Raw genomic sequence first — 23,393 nt, 5'->3', positions numbered from 1 at the left:
CGTCTGACTTCTCAGTTTGTATCGCGAGATTGGCGTCACCAGATCCGTTTAATGATTGTGGCGGGAAGAAAATCTACAATGCGCTGTGGCGGGAAAAAAAAGCAACGTGGTTAAGACAGGACAGGGGGCGCTGTTGTGCGGCGTGTACTACAATGCGCCATAAAAACAAACATAAGTGACCGACATAACGGGGGAAAAAATTGTTTACTTAAATGATTGTTCTTATAAAATAAATTATAATAATGTCCATTCAGGCTGCGTGTAGTTTTATAGCAATGTTTATGATAGTGATGTGTTAATACTCGAAGGGGGAGGGAAAAGGAGCGCAGGAAGAAACAAGGGAGGGGGCTACAAGGAGTTATTTACGACGGGGGGAGGATTTACATTACACTATAATATGCACGATTTTAAGTAAGAATGCTTATAACCTAATTTATCTTAGTTACACGATTGCTTGATTTAAAAAAAAAAAAAACTCAGTGAAATTGTAAGGCAGGCTGCAGGATCTCTCCGTGGTGTTTGGATCTCGGCAGGCGTGGAAAGGGAAGAAGTGCGTTGTTGGTTGACACTCGCCGTCATCGTTATCCGGCCTGCTGTGAGGCGAAGCCGGGAGCTGGAGTTTGCAGAAAGGGGGACTCACCATGGCAGTAAACCTGGACAAGGAGGCTTACTACCGCCGAATCAAGAGACTATACAGCAACTGGAAGGTGATTGTTATCGATGTGACGCGCGTGTCGGAGTCAGGGAGCCTGTTGGAGTTTACTATAGTTGTAAAAAGTGAGCTGCTGAACCGCTAAGTTAGCCCATGGTTTATCTATGGCGAGTGTTGGTGTGAATGTGTTTGAGCCCGCGACCCTAAAAGCCAGCACGGCATCAGTAGTAGCTATGCTGCCCTGATACACACCATGGAGAGCCCCCTCACAACTTTCTGAAAACTACCCTCTTGTCTTATCTGGCGGTCAGAGTGGCTAGCTACCTCATGTTAGCACACCAGTCCTCACATTCACCACGTTAGCTAGCCTGCTAGCCGAACGACCTAACATGTAATGGTGTTACGTCTGCTCCCTTGACAAACAAATCACATTAAGGCTCTGTAAATGCAGCAAAATGTCCACACGGGTCTACGGGACATTAAGCAAACTGCAGGTATATTTAGTTCCTGTCGGTTTACATCTCCAGTGTTAACAACATGCTAATGTTAGCTGGCTAATTAGCATCTCAATAACGTCAGCATCACAGTTACATGGTCAGGGACCACTGTGGGTTCTTTCATTTGGTTTCCCTAAAGCAGTTTTATTACTTTACACTGTATTTTTGCTAGTTTTGTTGTAACATTAAAAAAGTTGCAGCCTTTCGTTATTTTTCTTTTTCCGACTACCTAAAAGTGAAGGAGAATGTGGCGGGTTGAGCAGAGTGTTCATAGTCTGCAGCATAGAGTAATTCAGCACTCATTCTACCCCGGCTGTTGCTGTGCACTGCCAGTCAGCTGGCTGGAAAGGCCCCCAAGAACTGTGAAATTGTAATATAAAAATAGAAGCTACTCTAACTAAATTTTTGTGTCTACTGTGTTCATAGAATATGGTGAAAATTGCCCATATTAGCTATTCATCAACACTTCTCATACTTTTATATTACATTAGCATATTGTAACTGTGCAGCCTCTGTTTGTGAAAGGTTCCCTAATGGGTTTCAATAAAATAGAAAGAGAAATACCAGAAACCTCGTTCAGCCTGGTGGTTGTGGCGCGGGGAAGTTATTCATCCAGTGGCCCGTTGTGGTTTTGAATTTAACATTTTTTTGAAAATTATGTGTTATTGGAATATTTAGATCTGACCACCAACTATAAAGTCTTAAAAAATGCTAAAATTTGAAAAAAAGAAGAAAAAAAAACTTAAATGAGAAATGCTAAGCCTGGTGGGCCACCAGGCTTATAATACTGTGAAACCCTGAATACCTTGACCTGTATTGCTATTCATCATTGGTGCAATGTTGGGAATATCCATCTTATTTTCCCAAATTCCAACCAGAACATTCAACTTGGGCATTCCCACATCCAAGCTATGACTTTAGGCACAAATCAAATGCAGCATCACTCTGTAAAGACCACAACTATGTGCAGTAGGAATATGTATTTCAATACATATAACTTTAAACCATTATTTTAACTCAAGCAGTCTTAATAATTGATTTTTGGCTTTATTTAAAGCATTTTGTCTAAAGTTGTATCATTCGGCTTCGTCACGTTGTGTGTGTGTGTGTCCGTGTGTGTTTTCCAGAAAGCGGAGGATGAGTTCGGTAAGGTCGACGCCATTGTTGTTTCCGTGGGAGTTGACGAGGAAATCGTGTACGCCAAGTCCACAGCCATACAGGTGAGTGCAGGCCTCAACAACCAAACCCTGCATGACACCATCAGCAACAGTTAGCAGTACGTAAGAGTCCTGAACACAAACTTTGAGTCTTATCTCTAAATTACAGTTTAGCTCAAGTCTAAGCTCCGTTCCCGTTTTTCTTTTCATTTACTTAGACTTTGTTGTGTTTGTTTAATCTGACTTTCAGCTGTTTTGTTGATTTTCTTTAGACAGTGGCAGCCTTTTCCCATCTGTTTTCACTGTAGTCCTTGTACCAGATCACACATATGTGTGCTTTTTTTTTTTTTTCGTTTTTTTTTTGTTGCTGCAGACCTGGCTGTTTGGCTACGAGTTGACTGACACCATCATGGTGTTTTGCGAAGCCAAAATAATTTTCTTGGCCAGCAAGAAGAAAGTGGATTTCCTCAAGCAGGTGGCCATCACTAAAGGCAACGAGAACGCTAACGGAGTGCCGCCCATCACGCTACTCACCAGAGAAAAGGTAACAGAAAGCCGTCTGATTGGTTTATGCCTATGGGACTTTTTTTTTTCCTTTGTAATTGGAGTTTATTCTTTGATTTGATTATGAACAGTCTCAGTGTTGTACAGACAGTTGTTCTTGCAACTATTGATGTAAATTTATACATCATTCCCAAATTTTGCGCACTGATCACTCCCCAGGATATGATTTTATTTGTACTAAGAGTGATATTTTAAGAAGGTAGTTGAAAATGTTTGCATTTTAGATATGAACGGTTTTAAAATACTGATGTTTTTATTTTTTGGAAGGTTATTTACAGAAATTAAAAAACTTTTGTAAGACCGTGTTATGGCAAAAGTAAAGCCCCCCCCCACCTTCAAAAAAGTAACTTTTTGAAAAAAGTGCCATAGAATTAGTAATTTTAGGCCGCAACAATTACAAAGAGCATTAAAAAAAAATTCTGGAGAGACTGTTTTATTCAAAGAAACTCTGCTCAATAATAAGCTGTTATAATAAGAGTAGACTGTTGAGCTTGAAGTGAAACCCCATTGATTTGTGTGCATTTTCTTTTGTATCCTGCAAATCCTGTGCTGTCACAAACCACCATGTCTCTTGTGGTGCGCCTCTTCCAGAACGAAAGCAACAAGGCGAACTTTGACAAGATGATCGAAGCCATCAAGGGCAGCAAAGAGGGAAAGACGATAGGCGTGTTCAGCAAGGACAAGTTCCCCGGGGAGTACATGAAGAGCTGGAACGACACGCTCACCGCAGAGGGGCTGGACAGGGTGAGGCACCGTTCGACACGCCAAGTCGCTCGCTGGGGAGGGCGAAATGACGCGTCGTTTGCTCAACGCTTGGGTTTGTGTGGCGCAGGTGGACATCAGCGCTGTGGTTGCCTACACGATGGCGGTGAAGGAGGATGGAGAGCTCAACCTGATGAAGAAGGCAGCGGCCATCACCGGAGAGGTTTACTCCAAGTTCTTTAAGGAGCGGGTCATGGAGATCGTCGACGCAGATGAGGTGAGACGATGGACGGCGTTGACATCAGTGTGTCACACTGATCCCTCACTGGCTCTGAATCTTGAATTTGCGCTTTGGAGTTACATTGCCACTTTAGACGCACTGGGCTTTTCCCCCAGTGTATTATAAGCCTGGCGGGCTGCCAGGCTTATAATACACTGTGGAAAACCCCTTCGTTCTCAATCCGGGGACTCCACAAAAAAAACAGCCTGTGTAGAATAAAAGCTGTAGGAAGTTAAACACATCCCTAATTCGATGCTTCTGGCTTTAAGTTGTTACTCTATCGACACACACCTCACACACAGTCTCAGAGTAGTTCTGCTGAACGTTTCTCTTTAATCCTCTGTTTTGCTCTCCTCAACAGAAAGTTCGTCACAGCAAGTTAGCCGAGTCGGTGGAGAAAGCTATAGAGGAGAAGAAGTACCTGGGTGGTGCCGACCCGTCCACGGTGGAGATGTGCTACCCTCCCATCATCCAGAGCGGCGGCAACTACAGCCTGAAGTTCAGCGTCGTCAGGTAGACCGTCTTCCCCTCTGCAGGGACTCATTGGTTTCTGCCATTTTATGCTGGCTAGCGAGACAGAACTAAACTTAAACCACAAACTGAAAGAAGGCGATGGAGTTGAAGGATGTAGTGTACGAATAAGGCCACTAGATGTCGCTCAAATCTAGTGGATACCTGCCTGTTTTCCTTAGATGCTGCTAACTGCTGTTGATTGAAAGCTAAAATTTGTTTTTCTAATTAACTAAACTTCTCCAACTTCTAATTCCGTGACGACAGGAAGTATTTAACCCATCAGTTCTTCCCGTTTCTTTGTTTTCTCTTTACCAGCGACAAAAACCACATGCACTTTGGCGCCATCACGTGTGCCATGGGGATCCGCTACAAGTCCTACTGCTCCAACCTGGTGCGCACGCTCATGGTGGACCCCTCTCAGGAGATGCAGGACAACTACAACTTCCTGCTGCAGGTGGAGGAGGAGCTGCTGAAGGAGCTCAAACACGGTGAGTGTCTGGAAACGCTCCCAGCCTCTCGGTCATTACAGCTGAAGCAGTAAAAACGTAAACTGGTGACATCTTTTCCTCTGCAAGGCGTGAAAATCTGCGATGCCTACAGCGCCGTCCTGGAGTACGTGAAGAAAGAGAAGCTGGACCTCGTGGCGAAGCTGACCAAGAACCTGGGGTAAAGGCAGAGCGGCGTAGCCTCCTCTCAGCACCGCGTTCACACACCTTCCACTCGCTCATGTCTGTGTTTTCTTCTCAGCTTTGCCATGGGCATCGAGTTCAGAGAAGGCTCTCTGGTGTTGAACGCTAAGAACCAGTACAAACTGAAAAAAGGTGAGCACATGAGCTCTACCGTTGGGTTTTACTGCACTGCATCTTTGCTGACACCTGCTGTCTTCATTAGGCATGGTGCTGAGCATCAGCCTGGGCCTCTCCGACCTGATCAACAAAGATGCCAAGAAGGACGAGCAGAAGTACGCCTTGTTCCTCGGCGACACAGTTCAAATCAATGAGGTGAGGTCTTTTTTTTTTTTTTTTTTTAATGGCTGTTTGATCCAGACCGTGACTTTTTTGGTCTCAGTTGATCAGGACGTCTACGAATCCTTAAATTGTTCCTTGTTTAGTCTGCTTTAGTTGAACTCTGGTTCGGTTGCCTAGAAAGTCCATTACGTTTGGATAGCTGTGAATGCGTAATAAAAAGAACTCCCAAAAAGGCGAACTCTGCTTCCGTTTCGGTTCGGTTGAAGTGAACTATGGTGCGGTTCGAATGCGAACGCCAAGCGGACCAGAGGTCGCTCCAAAAACAGGAAGCGGACTATAGCGCAGGGGATTCTGGCTCCTTTTGACAGCTTTAGAGAAAGCAGGTCTTTTCTCAATCTCATAGAACTTCCTTAAAGTGAATGTTTTGAAGTCATTGCTGCTGCATGAAGTTATCATGAGTTTTTCTGTTTGATTTGATTCTGGGCGTTATGTTTGGCAGGAAGAGGCCGCCACGATACTCACTCCTGTCAAGAAAAAGATCAAGAACGTGGCCATCTTCTTGAAGGCAGGTTTTCTCTTCTTTTCAATCTTTTTCTTTATTCTGAGTAAGAAAAACGAATCACCAGTAGACTTATCAGTCGTTTTTTATTTTTGTTAGAACGACGATGAAGAAGACGAGGAGGAGGAAGGCGACGACGCCGAGGAGCTGCTGGGGAAGGGAGCCCGGAGCGCCGCCCTGCTGGCAGACAGAACCAGAGTGAGTTTGGACCTCTGCGTTTTTCCTCACCTGACTGCTGATTTAGTGTTTGCGCTGTCCTGATGATGTGAATGTCTCTGTACTCTATCAGCTACTTGGAAAGGTAAGTATTCATTGTTTTATCCTAAAATCTCATCAGCTGAACCGATTCAGTGATATATAAATATATATTAAAAAAAACCCTGCTGATGGGAAAGACTGCCATTTTGATTTCAACAATCAATTTTTACTTGTTTTCTGTGTTTCCAAGTGTTTTTATCCCCACCACATATCTCAATACGAGTCTGTTTTCTGCATGTGTGTTGTGTTTATCATCCTAAAAAAAAGAATTTGGCTCCTTTAAGCAATGATTTTTTTTTTTCTTCTCTTATTTTGCAAATGAAATGTAGAACGAGATGACGGCTGAGGAGAAGAGGCGCGCCCACCAGAAGGAGCTGGCCAACAACCTGAACGAGGAGGCGAAGCGGCGTCTGACGGAGCAGAAAGGAGAGCAGCACATCCAGAAGTGAGTTTTGGAAACGTTTCTTCCTCTCATAAATGTACCTAGTTTGCCTTCAGATCAATTAGTCGACTTCGATTAATCAAATTTGATTTGATTAATTGATTTAATCAAATTAACATTTGTTAATCAATGTTTTCGATTAATCAAACAATAGATTAATCACGATTAATCAATAATCTGTGATTTTGCTCACTAACGTGTATCAAATTACCATTGGATTAATCAATAACATTGATTAAACCATTGGATTAACCAATGTTATTATTGATTAATAACATTAATCAATAACATTGATTAATGTTATTGATTAATCAATGTTATTGATTAATCAAAAGTAATCAAATAATCACGATTAATCAAAAATGTATCGATCATTAACAAGTATCAAATTAACATTTGATTATCAATGTTATTGATTAATGAAAATTTTATTTTTCTAGATTTAACTTTTAGAAAATAAGGATTTTAATTTTTTATTTTTCCCCACTCTGCGTGTTTCCAGAGTTCAGAGTGAGCCAAAGTGTGGAAATAATAAGAACAATGTTCAAAAGTTAGAAATCTCAACTTGATAGTTTTTGAATTTCACTGTGGGGAATGTATGCAAAGCCTGAACCGTCCCTTATTTCCTCCCAGAGCCAGAAAATCAAACGTGTCGTACAAGAACGTCTCTCAGATGCCCAAAGAAAAGGAAATCAGGGAAATGAAGATTCACATCGACAAGAAATACGAGACGGTTATCATGCCCGTTTTCGGAATCGCCACGCCGTTTCACATCGCAACCATTAAGGTAGCCTCATACTTTATAATCTATACTCCAGCAATTTTTAAAATAAAACTAATCACTTTGTTCATGCATTTGTGTCTGTTTTTTTATGTTTCAGAACATTAGCATGTCTGTAGAGGGAGACTACACCTACCTGAGAATCAACTTCTACGTTCCCGGCAGCTCTCTGGGGCGACAGGAGGGAAACATCTTCCCCAATCCCGACGCCACGTTTGTCAAAGAAATGTGAGTATTTCTACAGAAGAATAATGCTCTACTGTCTGTTTGCTGCAACTGACGATTATTTTAGTAATCGATTATTCAGACAATCAGATAAAAAGAAAATTGCCACATTCTGCAAAATTTTCATTTAACCACTTAGGAAATACGTTAAAAATGTAAATGAACAATGAACAAGTTTCTTTTTTTTAAAAAATATAACATTGCATGTTATTGCCTAAAATGTATTAAGATTCCCTTTGTGAATTTGAACCAGGTGAAGTTAAAATATTTACAGACATAAATATTTCTCTTACATTTAAGATAAAGTTTCTTTATCTTAAATGTATTCATATGTTTTGTAGTTTTGACATAATTCCTGCTCTGAATGTGTCGTTTGTTCATCAAATAATTGTTGTTTGAGTCTCCAGTTAATGATTAATCAATGAGTTCAGCAATTGATTCACCACAATTAATCGATTAATCCAGGCTTGAAACCTGCTGCTTTTCTAAATTTGGATAAAATAAATTTTTCTCAAATCGATGACCGTGTTTGCCCCTCTCTCTCCTCTGGCAGCACGTACCGGGCGTCCAACCTGAAGACCCCCGGCGACACGTCGGTGCCGTCCACCAACCTGCAGAACGCCTTCCGCATCATCAAGGAGGTCCAGAAGCGCTACAAGACGCGGGAAGCCGAGGAGAAGGAGAAGGAGGGCATCGTGAAGCAGGACTCGCTGGTCATCAACCTGAACCGCAGCAACCCCAAACTCAAAGACCTCTACATCCGGCCCAACATCGCCCAGAAGAGGATGCAGGGCTCGCTGGAGGCGCACACCAACGGTAGGGAGGGTGGAAGAGCCGCGGTGATCAGGTTCACGTAAGCCAGGTGGGACGGCGCTGAGTTCTGTCGTTCTTTGTTCCCCCCTCAGGTTTCCGTTTTACGTCGGTCCGCGGTGATAAAGTGGACATTCTTTACAACAACATTAAACACGCCATCTTCCAGCCGTGTGACGGGGAGATGATCATCGTTCTACACTTCCACCTAAAGGTACATTTAGTAACTCCTAATGTTACAGAATGAGCTGGGAAAATTACTCGGCTCGATCTTGGCCGATATGATTTATTTAATTATTTATTTTTTACTGAAAAGCTGCTGAATGTTGTAACAAAGTTGCTAAGTTTGCTACATTGTGGTGATTTTCGGGCCTTTTCAAAGTAAGACAAGATCGATTCTCATGCAAGTATCGGCTGTTTGCAGATCACCCAAAATGAAGAAAATGGGTCCAATAATGTTTTTTTCTGGAATTTGTTTTTATAAAATATAGTTCAGTTGGAGGCAGCAGGTTTAAATACTTTACTCTGTTTCTTCTTCCCTTATGTTGTCTCCTTGCCAAAAACCTGTTGGTTTCTCCTCCACGCATTCTTTAATTCTATCTCAAAATGGTTGCTAACTAGTCAACTCCAACCAACATCTAACCTTTGACCTTTTGGCTTGTCCCCCAGAATGCCATCATGTTCGGCAAGAGGCGCCACACGGATGTGCAGTTCTACACCGAGGTCGGGGAGATCACCACGGATCTGGGCAAACACCAACACATGCACGACAGAGACGACCTGTACGCCGAGCAGATGGAGCGCGAGATGAGGCACAAGCTCAAGTCGGCGTTCAAGAACTTCATCGAGAAGGTGGAGACGCTGACGAAGGAGGAGCTGGAGTTCGAGGTTCCCTTCAGGGACCTGGGGTACGGAAACGGGGATCCGGGAACTAAAAGGACATGAATTTAGTTTGAAAACAAGGAGGTGTGCTAACAGATGTATGTCCTCAGGTTCCAGGGCGCCCCCTACAGGAGTACCTGCTTATTACAGCCAACATCCAGTTCCCTCATCAACGTTACAGAATGGGTGAGAACACTGGAAGTTTTGAGATCTAATTCTTATCTTCTTAAAGGGGCAGTATCATGTAAAATCAACTTTTATGACCTTTACACCATGTTATGAAGATACTCCCTCATCAATAACATACATGGAGTGTTGCCTTGATTCTTTTATAAATGTTTGAGAAATCTTGTACACTCCATGACAACCTTGCAGAACACCTGGCTGGACCAAGCCCCACCTTCGAGGACGAAACTCCTCCTCGGAGTTGCAGTGTCCAAGTTTCTGGCTTCCCATTCCCCTTCTCAGCTCCTTCAGACTAGCCAGCAGCAATTAGCAAACACCTGATAAAACTGAGCATCTCATTATAGGACCTACTTCTAACAACTGAAGCTAACAGTTACTTGATTGTGCTATAAAATGGCGCTTTGTGCCTGAAAAATATATAATACCGCCCCTTTAAAAAAAAAAAAAATCTACTTTTAGCCGCCGTTCGTGGTGACTCTCGACGAGGTGGAGCTTGTCCATTTCGAGCGCGTTCAGTTCCACCTCAAGAACTTCGACGTCGTCATCGTCTACAAGGACTACAGCAAAAAGGTCACCATGATCAACGCAGTGCCTGTCAACTCCCTGGACCCAATCAAGGAGTGGCTCAAGTACGACGCAGTTCAGTTGACAGCAGATCTTTTTATTTTCTTCACTTTTTTACTCATTTTCTTTTTGTGTGTTTTTTCAGCTCGTGTGACATCAAGTACACAGAAGGAGTCCAGTCTTTGAACTGGACCAAGATCATGAAGACCATTGTAGACGATCCAGAGGGTTTCTTTGAGCAGGGAGGCTGGTCGTTCTTAGACCCAGAGAGTGAGGTGAGCTTTAGTGATTAAAACAGACTGGATTCACTTTAGTACTTGTATTCAGACTTACTTTATTATAATTGTACAAAGGCACAACAGTAGCTGCGTTTCTATTGACTCTATAATTGTGCAATTTTGACTTAAATAAATGTACTTTATGGAACTAAGACAATTAAGAAAAAAACTTGGATGAAGTGTTGGCTTCATCCAAAGCCAGTTGGTTCATTTAGCAAAACTTCACTGGAGATACTTTTTTCCACTTCACATGAGTCACATAATCAACAACCGAATGTTACTACTGACAGAAACGACAGGAAGTGACATCAGGAAGTGGCTGAAGGATCATGTTTTTAATGACTTACTTCATGAACAAACTTATTCACCTGTGATCTTAATTTTGTTTCTTATTTTATAAAAACACCTCAATTGCGAAACTGTGTTTTTTCGACATTAGCAGAATATCAACAAAAGTTTTGCACTAATTTGTAATGGGAAGACATTACAAGCAATTCTAAAATAACTAGAATAACCATTACTCAAGTTATAAAATATGTCTAAATATATGAGGCAACAATCAAGATAATATTGAACTGTTTAGACTTTTTGGGAGAAAATTCTAGTTTCCTTTGGGTTTTATTGACTTCATCCACACATCCTCCTTTTGTTCTAGGGAAGCGGCGCAGAGGAAGACTCGGAGTCCGAGATGGAGGACGAAACATTCAACCCATCTGGCGACGAAGAAGAGGAGGAAGAGGAAGACAGCGACGAAGACTACAGCTCGGAGACAGAAGACTCTGGTACGATACTCCTGCTCCACGTTTTGGTCAAGGCTCGTCTCGCCACTCTAAGGCATGGTTGAACTCAACTTCCTGTCTGGCTGCAGATTACAGCGCTTCACTGGGCAGCGAGGAGGAGAGCGGCAAAGACTGGGACGAGCTGGAGGAGGAGGCCAGGAAAGGTTTGTGTCTGCACATGGTTTCCATGGCGATCACACTGCAAAAACACAAACTTTTACCAAGTAATTTTGGTCCAGTACATGTTCCACTGGCAGATTATTTCATTTATCCCTTATTTATTTTTGATCAATATTAAAACAAACTCCTAGATCTTGCTGAAAAGTTGCTTGTAAGTTAGTTTTGTTTTATTTCAAGTCCACTAAGATATTTGCACTAGAAACTAAACCAAAATGACTTGGTAAGGTTTTGTGTCTGTGCAGTGTAGTTGCTTTTGATTGTTGGTCATCTTTAGGTCAGGTTACAGTCTTTGAATATTTCCCTAACTTCCTGTGCTGTAATGACAGCAAAGATCAAAATCCTTTAAAGCTTTACAACTTCTTTTAAACTTCAGGTAAATGAGATCCGTTTTCCAAATGAAGACTGTTTAGAGACACACCAAGATGGAGACTGTTGACCACAATCGTCCAGTTTTCACCTTGATCGACTTGTTGGAAACTCACAAATGGAGTCTGGTCACACTCTTCGGTGCGGTCACTGATGCCGAGTACAGAAGATTCTCTTGCAGTGTCAGAAAGATCAAATATTTGCGAACAGCTGAGGCTGAAACGATCAACGATTTCTGATCAATGCAGGATTGAAAGATTGGTTGTTCTAGTAACAAGACTGCAAACCGTTTTCTGGGCTGAATGGTTAAAGAAAAGTCATTTGTGGCGTAATCCTGCGACTGTTTTTAATCTTCCTCAGTCGTCGAGGTAATTGGTTTCTCCTTCCGTTCTGCAGCTGACAAAGAGAGTCACTATGAAGACGAGGACACTTCCAACAGGAAGAGGAAGGTACGCTCATCGGCTCCTCCCAGCAGTAAAAAGAAGCGGCGGTCCTAAACTGACACACACACTCTCTCTCACACACACACACACACTGCCAAACCCATTTTACCCTCTCGCCATTTTCCTTTTATCCCCTCCCTGGCTTTTTTTTTTTTTTTTTTTTTTTTAACAAAATCCCACACACACACACACACACACACTCAGACAAATGATCTGTACATAGACGTAGAAGGTCTCCCCCCATTTTTCTTCGTCCTTTTTTTTGGGGGGTCTGTGAAGTTACTCGTGACGATGAAAGAACCAGCAGTCACACTTCATTCAACAGCTTTTCATCATGTTCATTCCCGATTCTTCAGCCAGCTACTATTTTTGGTTTTGTGTGTGTGTGTGTGTGTTTTCATGGGTTTTTATTGCAAGTTGTTTTCTGTTTAAGATAAAATTGGTTTCTTAATATGATGGATAATAAAAGATGGCCTGTCATCCCCTCTGCAAAGTGTTTTTATATGAAAACTGAGAAACCTGTGATTCTTCATCTCATTTTTTTCTCCTTTTTCCTCTTTATGAAAATGTGATAACAAGCAGGAGAAATTCACCTTTCCTGATTGTTTTTGTTTTTCTAATGGGCTTTGTAAACGGATGTAGTTATGCACATACACACACACACATATCACACACCATCCTCCTCACACTTGTCCTACGTTTCCCTTTTTGTTGCATCAGAATAGATGTACTGTTGATTCTGAAAATCTGTTTTTTGTTTTTGTAATAAAATTAAAAGAAACTAGTTTGTTTCCATTGGGGTTTTCTTCAGCTTTTAAGTCATATAAATAGGGTGAAGTGGCCAGTATTGAGTTGTGTGTGATGGTGGATGAGGGGGTCAGATCTGAGTCCATTTCTAGTTAATGTGATGATGGATGAGGCTAGCAGAAAACTTCTACCAGGAAGAGGGAAATGAATTATGACGTTTGCAGATGATATTGCGATTGTATTTTGAGTGGGAAGCTAGAAGAGAGCCTGGAATATTGAATGTGTGCTTGAATGAAAGATGGTGAAGTTGGCAACAACGTACAAATACGGGATGTCATCTGCATAGAGGTGGATGTAACTGCCTCAGATTAAAACATGGGTTTCAGGACAGTGGCAGAATACAAAAAAAAAAAAAATCAATGTTAGTATAATACAAGAAACTTAAAAATATTAAATCAAGATGTACAAATTTTGGGAAAATTAAAAGTACAAGACAATTTTTGGTTGCCTTGTTTTATGTCCAGGTGCTCTTGTAGGTCAGGCTCTTTATAACACAGCAGGGTCATTTTATTGTTTAAATGTTAGAATCCACAAAATAAGTCTGTAATATTTTAATGGCGTTGCGTATCAATCCGCCATTTTGTTGATGGCATTCAGCGCAGTATCGGAACAAATCCACGTTGTGTGGCGCCATCTACCGGCTCCATGCAGCGTCACAGTGACCCAGCGAGTCATCCGAGAAAACCGCTGCTATGAAGTTGAAGTCCATGTGGATAAAGGTGAGAGTTTTATTTTCAGGAATACAAAGTAGGTGTTTCATTGTCTGCTGTAGAATTATTCTTACTTTTACATTACAAACCTTTCCTGTAAGACTGTTTATAAACTGAAGTAGAATAAAAAATTATTGGTACAAGACCGAGCGTATCGGGAACGTTCCAGCCAAATTTGCAGTACCGTAATTCCGCCACACTTTGCGCTATGGGAAAACTTCCAACGGTAATTACGGTAATTTCACCCCCGCTGTAGCAGGGAGTAGTAAAATTAATCTGGTGCTATTTTAATAGACGGTGAATTGCGAAAAAAACTTACTAGATATTGAAAGTTCCAGTTATTATGGATAAATGGGCAAATATATTTACTCACAGGACATTTAAAGAACCGCGTACAGATAAAATAAGCAAAATTTCCAGGCGGAGATTTGAAACTTAGGTGTTAAAGGGACATACAATGATGAAAGAGACCCTCAGTCCACAACTTCTTGATTTTTCCTCTCGTTAATTACTGCACAGGTTCCGATCTCTTCCTGTGAGATTCCTTGACTTCTTGAGCAAATCAGACTATATTTTAAAAATAAAATTCTGGTGAGAATCACATCTTCTTGTTACAAATAGAAACTCAAGGCCATTGCAGTGAAAAAAACAAAAACGATTAAATGTTACATGTTTATCCTTAACCAAGAAACTCAAGCTCACATTTTGGCCCTAATAAACAGAATCAACTGTTTCATCTTAACATAAACGTGGATCTGCATGGTGTAAACACCACAAAATGTGAGGAGGTTCAAAGGTTACAAGTATTTCTGCAAGACATTACAAGTGAAATGAATCATTCATGCTGTGCAAATGTGACTGACAGGTACCTATAGCACAGAGGGTGCGTGCCCCAGCAGAATAAACCAGTTACACATGCTGCTGTTTACATTAGTTTCATTTTATCTGAAAACCATTTGAAAAAAAGAAGCTGAGTTTCTTCTTCTATGAAACGGTATGACACCTTTTGTTCGCCTGCTGTGAGAACATGTTTGCAATGTTTCCATGCACTTACAGCTTGCGGTTTTACTGGAGGTTGTGCAAGAGTTCCAAAGAATAAAAGAACATCTCAATTTCCTGGATACTTTTTAGAAAAATGTATGAAAACATATTAATAAAATTATACATGTGGTGTACGTCAACATTCAGCCTCTGAGCTAATTCAATTTGTTCTACTATTACCTTTTCTCATCTAGTTTCAATTTCACAGCTGACATTTATTAGTCGGCTGTCATGTTATGTTGTACTAATTATCAGGTGTAACGATTTCCTGCTGATTTACTGTCAGCAGTGGTTGTGAAATATTTGGGCATGATTGCAAAGAAAGCATTTACAGGAAATGGGCAACGCTTCTTTTCAAGCCCGGGTCTCTTCTAGAAGCATCTTTTACAAATTGTAATATTTAGTTACATATTTAGCAATAGTTTGAGAGTCGTTGATTTTGGTTTGCTGTAGTCAAACATGCATCTTGATTCAGATAAGACAAATTCTTCAAATTTAATATTGGATCATGTTTTGTATAATAAAAAAAAATGGATGTCACTGTGGCCAAAACTGCAAAAGCACAAAATGACAAAGGGGAAAACAAACCAACGTGAATAAAATTGAGATCCTTTGCTATAGAGGCTCAATCCCGCCTCAACTGAAAATAAGTTTCCTCTGATATCACCTCTTACAGCCATTTTACTATTAATACTTCACTGTTACTGATAACTTCCACACCAAAGAGTGTTGTTGTTCAGAAGACCTGATGAGTTAAGGTATGGTGTACATAAAAAAATATTTATAATTTTTTTAAACTTTATTTTATGACCTTGGCATGAGATTCAAATGTGGCACTGTGCTTTGTGTCAGTTTTCACCACCAATTGTTTGATTTCATATTTTCATACTTGAAAAGAGATAAGAGAAATCATCTGCCTTATCTGACTGTATATATATATATGTATAGCTATATATCTTAATATAAGACATATATCCAAGTGTGTGTGTGTGTGTATATATATACACACATTTTCTCTTAAAGCTCCGGATTACAGGAAAACAGAATCTACCCTTCACTTCTAAACACAACTTATGTTTTGTGCCATCTGATCTTTCAGGCGTGAGCTGCTGACGTAGAACAGCTGATATATTTAATGTGAAGGCACAAAGAAGAATGCCAGCAATGTTACTCAGAAATACCATGATAAACAGGACAAAGTATTCAGAAAATGGGGTGGGACTGTCAGGTTGTAATAAATAGCCTCGTCTGAAGGTTCGGTCAGCTGCACACCTGCTGGAACTCTAACAGGTAAGAAGATGAGATTGTCTGTTAATCTGTCTCTATGTAGTGTTTGGAGAAAAAAAACCCATTAATTTATTATTTATCTATTTCTTTAATTTTTAAGTTAAAATCTAGTTGAAATCCATTTTGACAGTTTTTAAAGATATTCACTGTTGCATCTTCTAAAATTTATTTGATTGTTAAACCTTTTTTGCTGGAGAAACTTATTTAATGTAAGATCAACTTGTTTGGTTAAATATGTTTTTTCGTTATGAAAGAATCATGTTTACTACAGTCAAACTAGTTTCACAGAAAATGTAGCTCATCATGACCCAAAATTATACAGTGTTACATTTCAGGAAACCAAAGGAAGAGTTGTAACCGGTTTCTTTACGACTGTGGTTCTAGTCGTCATGGAGACAAGGTTGTCTGGTTTAGGAACCTCTGGGTGTCATCTGTAATGTTTGCAGATGACAGTTCTTTTTTTGGCATCTGCAACAAAGACGGCTCATTTCATGAAGCCAGGAACATAAATTCCTGTTCCTGGCTTCATGTTTAATGGTCATAATCTGTGACCATTAAACAGACCATATATATATCTCCTGGTCCTTATATGTCAGTGTTTTCAGCAAATACAGCCTGAGAACATACTTCACATATAGTTGTTTTTTATGCACCAGTTAGTACAATTATTATTTGAGGAATGTGTTTATATTTTTAAAGTTTCTGACATTCTCTTTTCTAATTCAGGTATTGAAACGGCTGTGAATCGTTTATTCCCAAGCGCAAAGAAGACATCTCTTCCATTTGGAGAGGCCACAATGGAAAGTAACTCAGGAGAAAGCGTGACCCCTGACCTCAGTGCAGAGACACTTGACGAACATTCATTTCTTCTTCACAAACCACGCATTTCTGAATATGTGCGAAACAAGCCAGTGTCCACCAACACAAAGCTGTTTTCAGTGTTGGCCTTACTGAACGCACACGATTTGGAATCCAAGCTGGACCTTCAAGACTGTCAGCAAATCCTCGGACCTCCTGATCCCAGCGATGGAGAGCCTCCCTTTGAGGAAAGAATGGAGCCTTTTTCCTGCTTCATCACAGTGTCCAGTGTAGCCGTGCATGTGATAAACACAGATGTGGCCAAGAGCTGTTTGGAGCTATTAGCTGACCTGAACATTAGCAAAAATGCTATAGTGAAGGATTGCATAGAATTACTTTGTGGGGGTAAAGTCCAGTCACATACAGTCAGTTCTCTCAGAAATGTACTGAAAGGGAGCAATGTGGTGGAAACCAGCAAAGACGTATCCTTACGTCTGACTAAAGAAATAATGGGGAAAGACAGCATGGCGCTGCGAACGACAACTACAGAAAGTAGCTCAGAAAGAACCGTGACCTCGAATATTAATCAGACATTATTCCTAGACTTCTTCTTCTGTCTTTTTAAATCCGACATATTTGTATACGTTGAAGACTACCCAGATTCCGACAACACAAAGTTGTTCTCTATCTTGGCGCTGTTGAACGTGTATGTTCCAAACTCTTACCTGCTCATGAAAAAGTGCCAACAGATCCTCGACGGTTCTCCACTTGAAGAAAAAATGAAACCATTCCTCAGTCTTGATGCATCCAGTCAAGGTCTGTGCATGATTCACCCAGATATTGCAAATAGATCTTTGGAGCAACTGGCTGACCTGGAGATTTCCAGAAGTGCCATCGCATCCAACTTTGTAGCTTCACTTTGCGGAGACCAAGCAGAACCTTTCATATCCAAATTGATGAAAGACCTACTGACAGAGAGAGAAAAGAGTGAGAATGGCAGAAGGAAGTTTTCAGCATTGATAGAAGACATATTGAAAATAGAGAGTTCTTCTGAAGCTCTTGATGTATTAAAAGAGGCTTCCCAGAAATTTCAAGACAAATTCATCTATCCTCAAACAATTGCTCGCTTGTATTACCAACGTGAAAGAAAGTATAAAGAAGCAGAAGACTGGGCAAAAGAAGCTATCAGTAGAGATTGGAAAAACTCCTATACTGCTGACACCCTTGGACAGGTGTATAAGAACTGGTTAAGGAAAGAAATTAGATCAACCAGTGAAGTAAATGATATGGCAGAGAAAGGCTTTGAAGCTTTCAGAAATGTGGAGGAGAAAGCTAAGAATGAATGTGATGATGAAACAAATTTGTTCAACAACCGAGGTCATTTTGGTTTTATGCAAGTAGCCAAGATAGTTTCTGAGAAACATAAACATGACAATCCATTTGATGACACCCTAAAATTAGAAGTTGAAGACAAGTTTGAGTTTTTTGAATGGTATCTCAGCTACTCCCAGCCTGACAGGATAACAGTGGAACCAGATTACTTTTGGAAAGATGTTGCCAGTTGCTATCAACAATACACGGCGGAAGATGCAGCTGATTCCACCAGCTTCCCAGCTCTTCTCGATTGTCTGAATCACGGCCTTTTCGTGTCGAAGGAAAAACGAGCTTTCAAGTCTGCGGTGACTGAGAAAACACGACCACAGCTGGAGCAAACCCGAGATGAATTAAAGACTGCTTATGAGGAAGATGTAGATGATGTCAAAGTGGCAGAGAGGTACATCCTTTCAAACATCATCCTGAGCAACAAGGAGCCTCACTCTCCTCAACACGTCCTGGTTAGAGAACTTCAGGAAATACTTCAGAGGTTTCTGCCCACTGGGGTGAACAGTAGAGACCCAGAGTTTTACCTTTTGGTCCTGCTGTTGTTTTGGCCAGAGGAGCAGCTTCAAGACCAAACCTTGGAGGAAGCAAACACAGGAAAAGAATCTGAACAACCATCTTCTGGTCTGAACTATGACCTGGAAGAATATGTCACCCGAATGGAAAAGGCCTATTTTGAAGTCTATGACAAGTACCTTCGAGGTCGGTACCTGCTGCCACTGTTTTTTCTAGGGAAGGGCTCTGGACTTAGCAGATGGATCCACAGGTCTAGACTGGATGCAGCGGTGGAACTCGTGGTGGAGGCAGAGCTTCCAAAGCATCCACCACCACAGGACAGAAATGAGGAAAGAGACAAACTAAAAAGCAGGAAAATCAATGAGATGTGGAGGAGTTGGAAGGTGTGGCAGTTGCCACAAATCCAAGAGATACTTAAGCCACTCGAAGACGTGACCTTTACAGTGCAGTCAGACGTAAAGGTGACTGTTAGTGTTGGAGAGAAGAAAATGAAAGCCAGAACAGAGTGTAAATCTGGGACTCCGGCAAAGAGCCCCGAGCTTTTTTATCTTGGCTTTGACATCAGGGGTCCTGTCGTCATCAAAGTGCCAGCTGCAGGAGGAACCTCTGAGGATCCCTGAAGACGTCATAAAGGTTCGCGCACAAAGCAGCAAAACGACTCTGTAGATGTCGGCGTTGCTTTTGAATCAGAAAGCATTATTCAAACTTCTTTTAAACACAGTTTTTTTTTTTTTTTTATGAATAAGCTATATATTTCTTTTTTTAAGGTTTTGGTGGCTCTCATGGCCTTTATTTGAAAATAGTTTGACAAGAAAGAGGGTAATGAGAGAAGAGGAAGACATGCAGCAAATGGCACGAGGACTAAGGCCTCAATATGTGGGTTTCTGATCTTGTTTTTTTAAAATCACATGACTAAGGGACACAGTGTTTGTTACACTTTTATTGACTTTTGATAATGTCAACAAGTGTGTTAAACAGGTTTTGTTATTGCTAATCTATCATGCATGAATTTCACTTTTTTGTCATTTTTACTCAAGTTATTATTAAACAATCATAAATATATAGAAGTGCAAATAAATTGAAGTGAAGATAATTTAATAAATGAAAAACATTAAAAAATTAAACTGATTGTTCTATCATAATGTTATATGAAAGGATAAACTTCTACAGAGAAGTCATAAAAAGGAGCTCATGCTTTTGGTCTGGGCTGCTTGTAAGTTGTTTTGTTTCATAAATCTGAGTTGTAAGTAAATAATAATAATAAAAACAAAATACTGGGTCTTTGTGTGTTATTACCTTAAGTATGAAAGATTTTATTCCTTTTCAAAATTGTATGGGTGGTTAAGTGTTCATATTCTAAAACATCGCATATTTTTTGTTTTAGTAGAAAGGGGAATAATCACAAAGAATTAATCAGAAAATAATCATCAACCTAACACAGTCAGTTGTGCCAGCATCTATAAATGTAATTAATCATTGAATGGACCCCTTTTATTACTTATAATTTATGTTTCTGAATTGATCATGAATAGGAACATTCGGTTTGTGATCCATCACTTTCTGATTCCCTGGGTATAAATATGATGTGACACAGGGTCTCATACTCCTGCTGACATTTCATCTCATGTATCTAAACAAAGAAATCCTGAACCTGGACTCATCGTAGTGCTGGCATGTTGCCATAGCAACCCTTAGATTTTTTTTTTTATCTACTTCCAACTGCCTTTTGGAGAGTGAAGCTCGGAAAATAAAGTCGTTTTTTGGTCTACTGTCACAGGCATATACAAAGACCTTCTAAAACTCTCCTGTACCTTTAAATGTGTGTTTTGGTCAGATGTGACTAAGATTGAGCTTTTTGACAGTAAGGTGAAATAACAGATAAATACGAGGAAAGAACCTCATTCCCACTGTGAAGTATAGTGGAGGACCTGTGATGCTGTGGGTCTGTAATGTTCTAGGAACATTTAATATTACATGAGACCATTAACTCTCTGAGGCTTCATGAAACAAATACATCTTGAAAATATTTAAATTTTAGTGTGTAACGATGCTTCTGCATGCAGTTAGAGATACAGTTTAACTTTTTATTTTTATCAGGAATACCAATAAAATTTTAGGGCATCTTGTTATTTGGTGAAACCCCCCAGATTTTGTCATGTCTTTGTCAAATACTCTGAGATGAAAACACTCATTGATCTAAAAGAAGGCAAATCGCTGTGTAAAGCAATTCTCTTAAAGGCGATCGTTTGTTCAACAAAAATGTAATTTTGGTTTGTAATTGGAGGAACCAGGGAGAATGTTTCCAGCATGAGAAAGTTTAATGGGACGTCAACCTGAGAGCTTTCAGAGCAGATATTTGGTAAAATATAATAATAAAAATTTTTTTATGATGTAAGCAAGCTTTAGATTTGTTGAGTTGAAACTTCCTACAATTTTGCATTAAATCCATAAATTTAAAACATTTTTTTCCATAGAAATCTAGAAATTTTTTTTCTTAATCTGTCCATATCAAAGAAAGCAGAACCAAACCACCATGTCTAAAGAGACGATAAAATGCTGTGAGAACTTTAAATATATACAATATTTGAACTTAAACTTGATCAACTTAAGTATTTTTCATACCTCAAGAAATAAAACAGCCTTAGCTTACACGCAAAGCAAACAAATATCCTGGAGCTGGCTGGGAACGCCGCCCGCGACAACAAGAAGACCCGCATCATCCCCCGTCACCTGCAGCTGGCCGTCCGCAACGACGAGGAGCTCAACAAGCTGCTGGGTGGAGTCACCATCGCTCAGGGTGGAGTGCTGCCCAACATCCAGGCGGTGCTGCTGCCCAAGAAGACCGAGAAGGCCGCCAAGGCCAAGTAAACTCCTGATACCCGCTGAAAACAAACACAACGGCTCTTTTCAGAGCCACACACTTTATTTTAGGAGCTTTGACTGCTGCTGCTTTGACAAACATGTTTTATCATAAGCATCCAATTTTCTACAATACATTACTTATGAAGTCTTGAAAGTATACAAATGTAACCCCACGGTGGGAAAATTTATACCAAAATTATACATGTTCTTAAAGTCACAATTCATTTTATTCACCAGTGGAAATATCAGCATATTATATCTGCAATACCAACAGTAATTCTGGTTCTGAGCTATGATCTCAACCACTACACTTCTATACTAAAGTCAGGGTTTTGGAAAGTACAAAATATGTAACGGTACAATAATTTTTTTTATATATATAAGAACAGGATGTATTCTGAGACAAACTAGTGTTATTAAATTGTTTGCAGACATGAATTTCAATGTATTGAACAGTTTCTGAAGCACTAGACTTAGAAAATCAGGTAAAAGTACAACAGAGATTAGATGTATGTTGGTACTCATCAAATATTAAACTGATTAAAACTAATAACTCATCAAATGAGATTTTTACAAAAACTGAAACAAAATAAAACACTATTTTACAACCTTATAATGCCAAAAGAGGAATAAAGTGAAATCAGGGCTTATACTTGCCATTCTATCCATAACTTGATAGAATATCCATAAAAAGAAATATCTATTGTTCATTCACATCCACTCAACACAGGTACACGATGTATGCATACATCTATATAACAATAATGTTCTATCATTTCTTCTATAATTTTAAAGCTCTTTTAAAATTCACAAAATGACGACATTCAATTCATTCAATAGTTTTTCAACTGAAACACCAGATTTTACTTTACATTCCTCTTTATTATATTCAGAACTTACCATAGTCCTTACTTATTTTTATTCTTAATTAATTTCTGAATTACCGAAGGAAGACTTTATTTAAAAAACACTAAGAAAAGACGAACTTTTTCAGTCTCAACGACGTGGAGAGATGGTTCATCCCCTGTTCTCTTTCACGTCCGCAGTTCCCAGATATAGGCGGTGCTTCTTCTGTATAGACCACATTATCGCTTCAGAMTTTTCTAGAACGATACCAACATGAGCGGCAGAGGAAAGGGAGGCAAAGGACTCGGTAAAGGAGGCGCCAAGCGTCACCGTAAAGTCCTCCGTGATAACATCCAGGGAATCACCAAGCCCGCTATCCGCCGTCTGGCTCGCCGCGGGGGAGTCAAGCGCATCTCCGGTCTCATCTACGAGGAGACCCGCGGTGTGCTCAAGGTCTTCCTGGAGAACGTCATCCGTGACGCCGTCACCTACACCGAGCACGCCAAGAGGAAGACCGTCACCGCCATGGACGTGGTGTACGCTCTCAAGAGGCAGGGCCGCACTCTGTACGGCTTCGGAGGTTAAACTGCTTCATTGTATTGATACAACAAAACGGTCCTTTTAAGGGCCACACACATGTCTTTTAAGAAGCTAATTTCCTGTCAAACTTGAATAATAGAAGCTACATATACTATAGTAAACCTTAAGCTGCGTTTCATATATACTCGCCCTACTAAGAAAGGTTAAACACCTATTGGGATATGAAGGTGGTGCCGTAAGACTGGACCATTGTCTGTAAAAAACGTGCAGTCTAAGAAAATTCGTCCCCAAATCTAACTATGGATGCCATGAAGCTTTCAACTCCATGKGATTAGCTGAAGTTGTTCTACTGCGCCATCAAGTGGACAAATACTAAACATGCAGTGACTAATCACGTGATTAAAAAGTATAGTGTATATAGTATAAAGTTTTAAACTGAATGTTTGATGCCAATATGCAACTCTAGCATACTGTTAGTCTTTAAATCAAAGACTGGACCAAAAGGGAAAGTGAAAGTAAA

The 23,393-nt window shown here is 40.2% G+C and overlaps 3 protein-coding genes across 4 annotated transcripts; all 3 read left to right on the top strand.

The window, feature by feature from the left end:
* The first annotated feature begins 346 nt into the window (after positions 1-346).
* supt16h (SPT16 homolog, facilitates chromatin remodeling subunit) lies at positions 347-12,870 on the top strand. Of its 2 annotated transcripts, XM_008435273.2 has the most exons (25): positions 347-707; positions 2,277-2,369; positions 2,680-2,850; positions 3,462-3,614; positions 3,703-3,849; positions 4,214-4,365; positions 4,681-4,853; positions 4,941-5,031; positions 5,113-5,186; positions 5,257-5,366; positions 5,833-5,898; positions 5,992-6,090; positions 6,182-6,193; positions 6,480-6,595; positions 7,226-7,379; positions 7,474-7,601; positions 8,152-8,414; positions 8,504-8,622; positions 9,078-9,316; positions 9,401-9,476; positions 9,936-10,105; positions 10,186-10,315; positions 10,974-11,100; positions 11,187-11,261; positions 12,040-12,870. In XM_008435273.2, the coding sequence occupies exons 1-25, from the start codon at positions 642-644 to the stop codon at positions 12,138-12,140; spliced, it is 3,105 nt and encodes a 1,034-aa protein (XP_008433495.1). In that variant the 5' UTR covers positions 347-641; the 3' UTR covers positions 12,141-12,870. The 2 variants fall into 2 exon arrangements, with proteins under 2 accessions (XP_008433495.1, XP_008433497.1); XM_008435275.2 differs by lacking the exon at positions 6,182-6,193.
* An 8,308-nt stretch (positions 12,871-21,178) lies between these two features.
* LOC103480420 (histone H2A-like) lies at positions 21,179-21,788 on the top strand. Its single transcript, XM_008435357.2, has 2 exons — positions 21,179-21,183; positions 21,265-21,788. The coding sequence occupies exons 1-2, from the start codon at positions 21,179-21,181 to the stop codon at positions 21,491-21,493; spliced, it is 234 nt and encodes a 77-aa protein (XP_008433579.1). The 3' UTR covers positions 21,494-21,788.
* Positions 21,789-22,488: 700 nt separating this feature from the next.
* Positions 22,489-22,963, top strand: LOC103480367 (histone H4). The gene has a single exon (XM_008435272.2). It carries the CDS (start codon positions 22,607-22,609, stop codon positions 22,916-22,918), a length of 312 nt encoding a protein of 103 aa, XP_008433494.1. The 5' UTR covers positions 22,489-22,606; the 3' UTR covers positions 22,919-22,963.
* Positions 22,964-23,393: the final 430 nt, after the last annotated feature.

The sequence above is a fragment of the Poecilia reticulata genome, linkage group LG18 (assembly GCF_000633615.1).
Source record: "Poecilia reticulata strain Guanapo linkage group LG18, Guppy_female_1.0+MT, whole genome shotgun sequence".
Lineage (NCBI taxonomy): Eukaryota > Metazoa > Chordata > Actinopteri > Cyprinodontiformes > Poeciliidae > Poecilia > Poecilia reticulata.
Note: the sequence above shows the minus strand (reverse complement) of the source record. Positions and strands in the feature narration are given on the sequence as shown.

Bases quoted from the DNA above. Each gene is read 5' to 3' on its own strand.
- LOC103480367 (XM_008435272.2), top strand. From the start codon at position 22,607: ATGAGCGGCAGAGGAAAGGGAGGCAAAGGACTCGGTAAAGGAGGCGCC.
- supt16h (XM_008435273.2), top strand. From the start codon at position 642: ATGGCAGTAAACCTGGACAAGGAGGCTTACTACCGCCGAATCAAGAGA. The intron at 2,851-3,461 runs GTAACAGAAAGC...CGCCTCTTCCAG, and splicing joins CGCTACTCACCAGAGAAAAG to AACGAAAGCAACAAGGCGAA. The intron at 3,850-4,213 runs GTGAGACGATGG...TCTCCTCAACAG, and splicing joins AGATCGTCGACGCAGATGAG to AAAGTTCGTCACAGCAAGTT.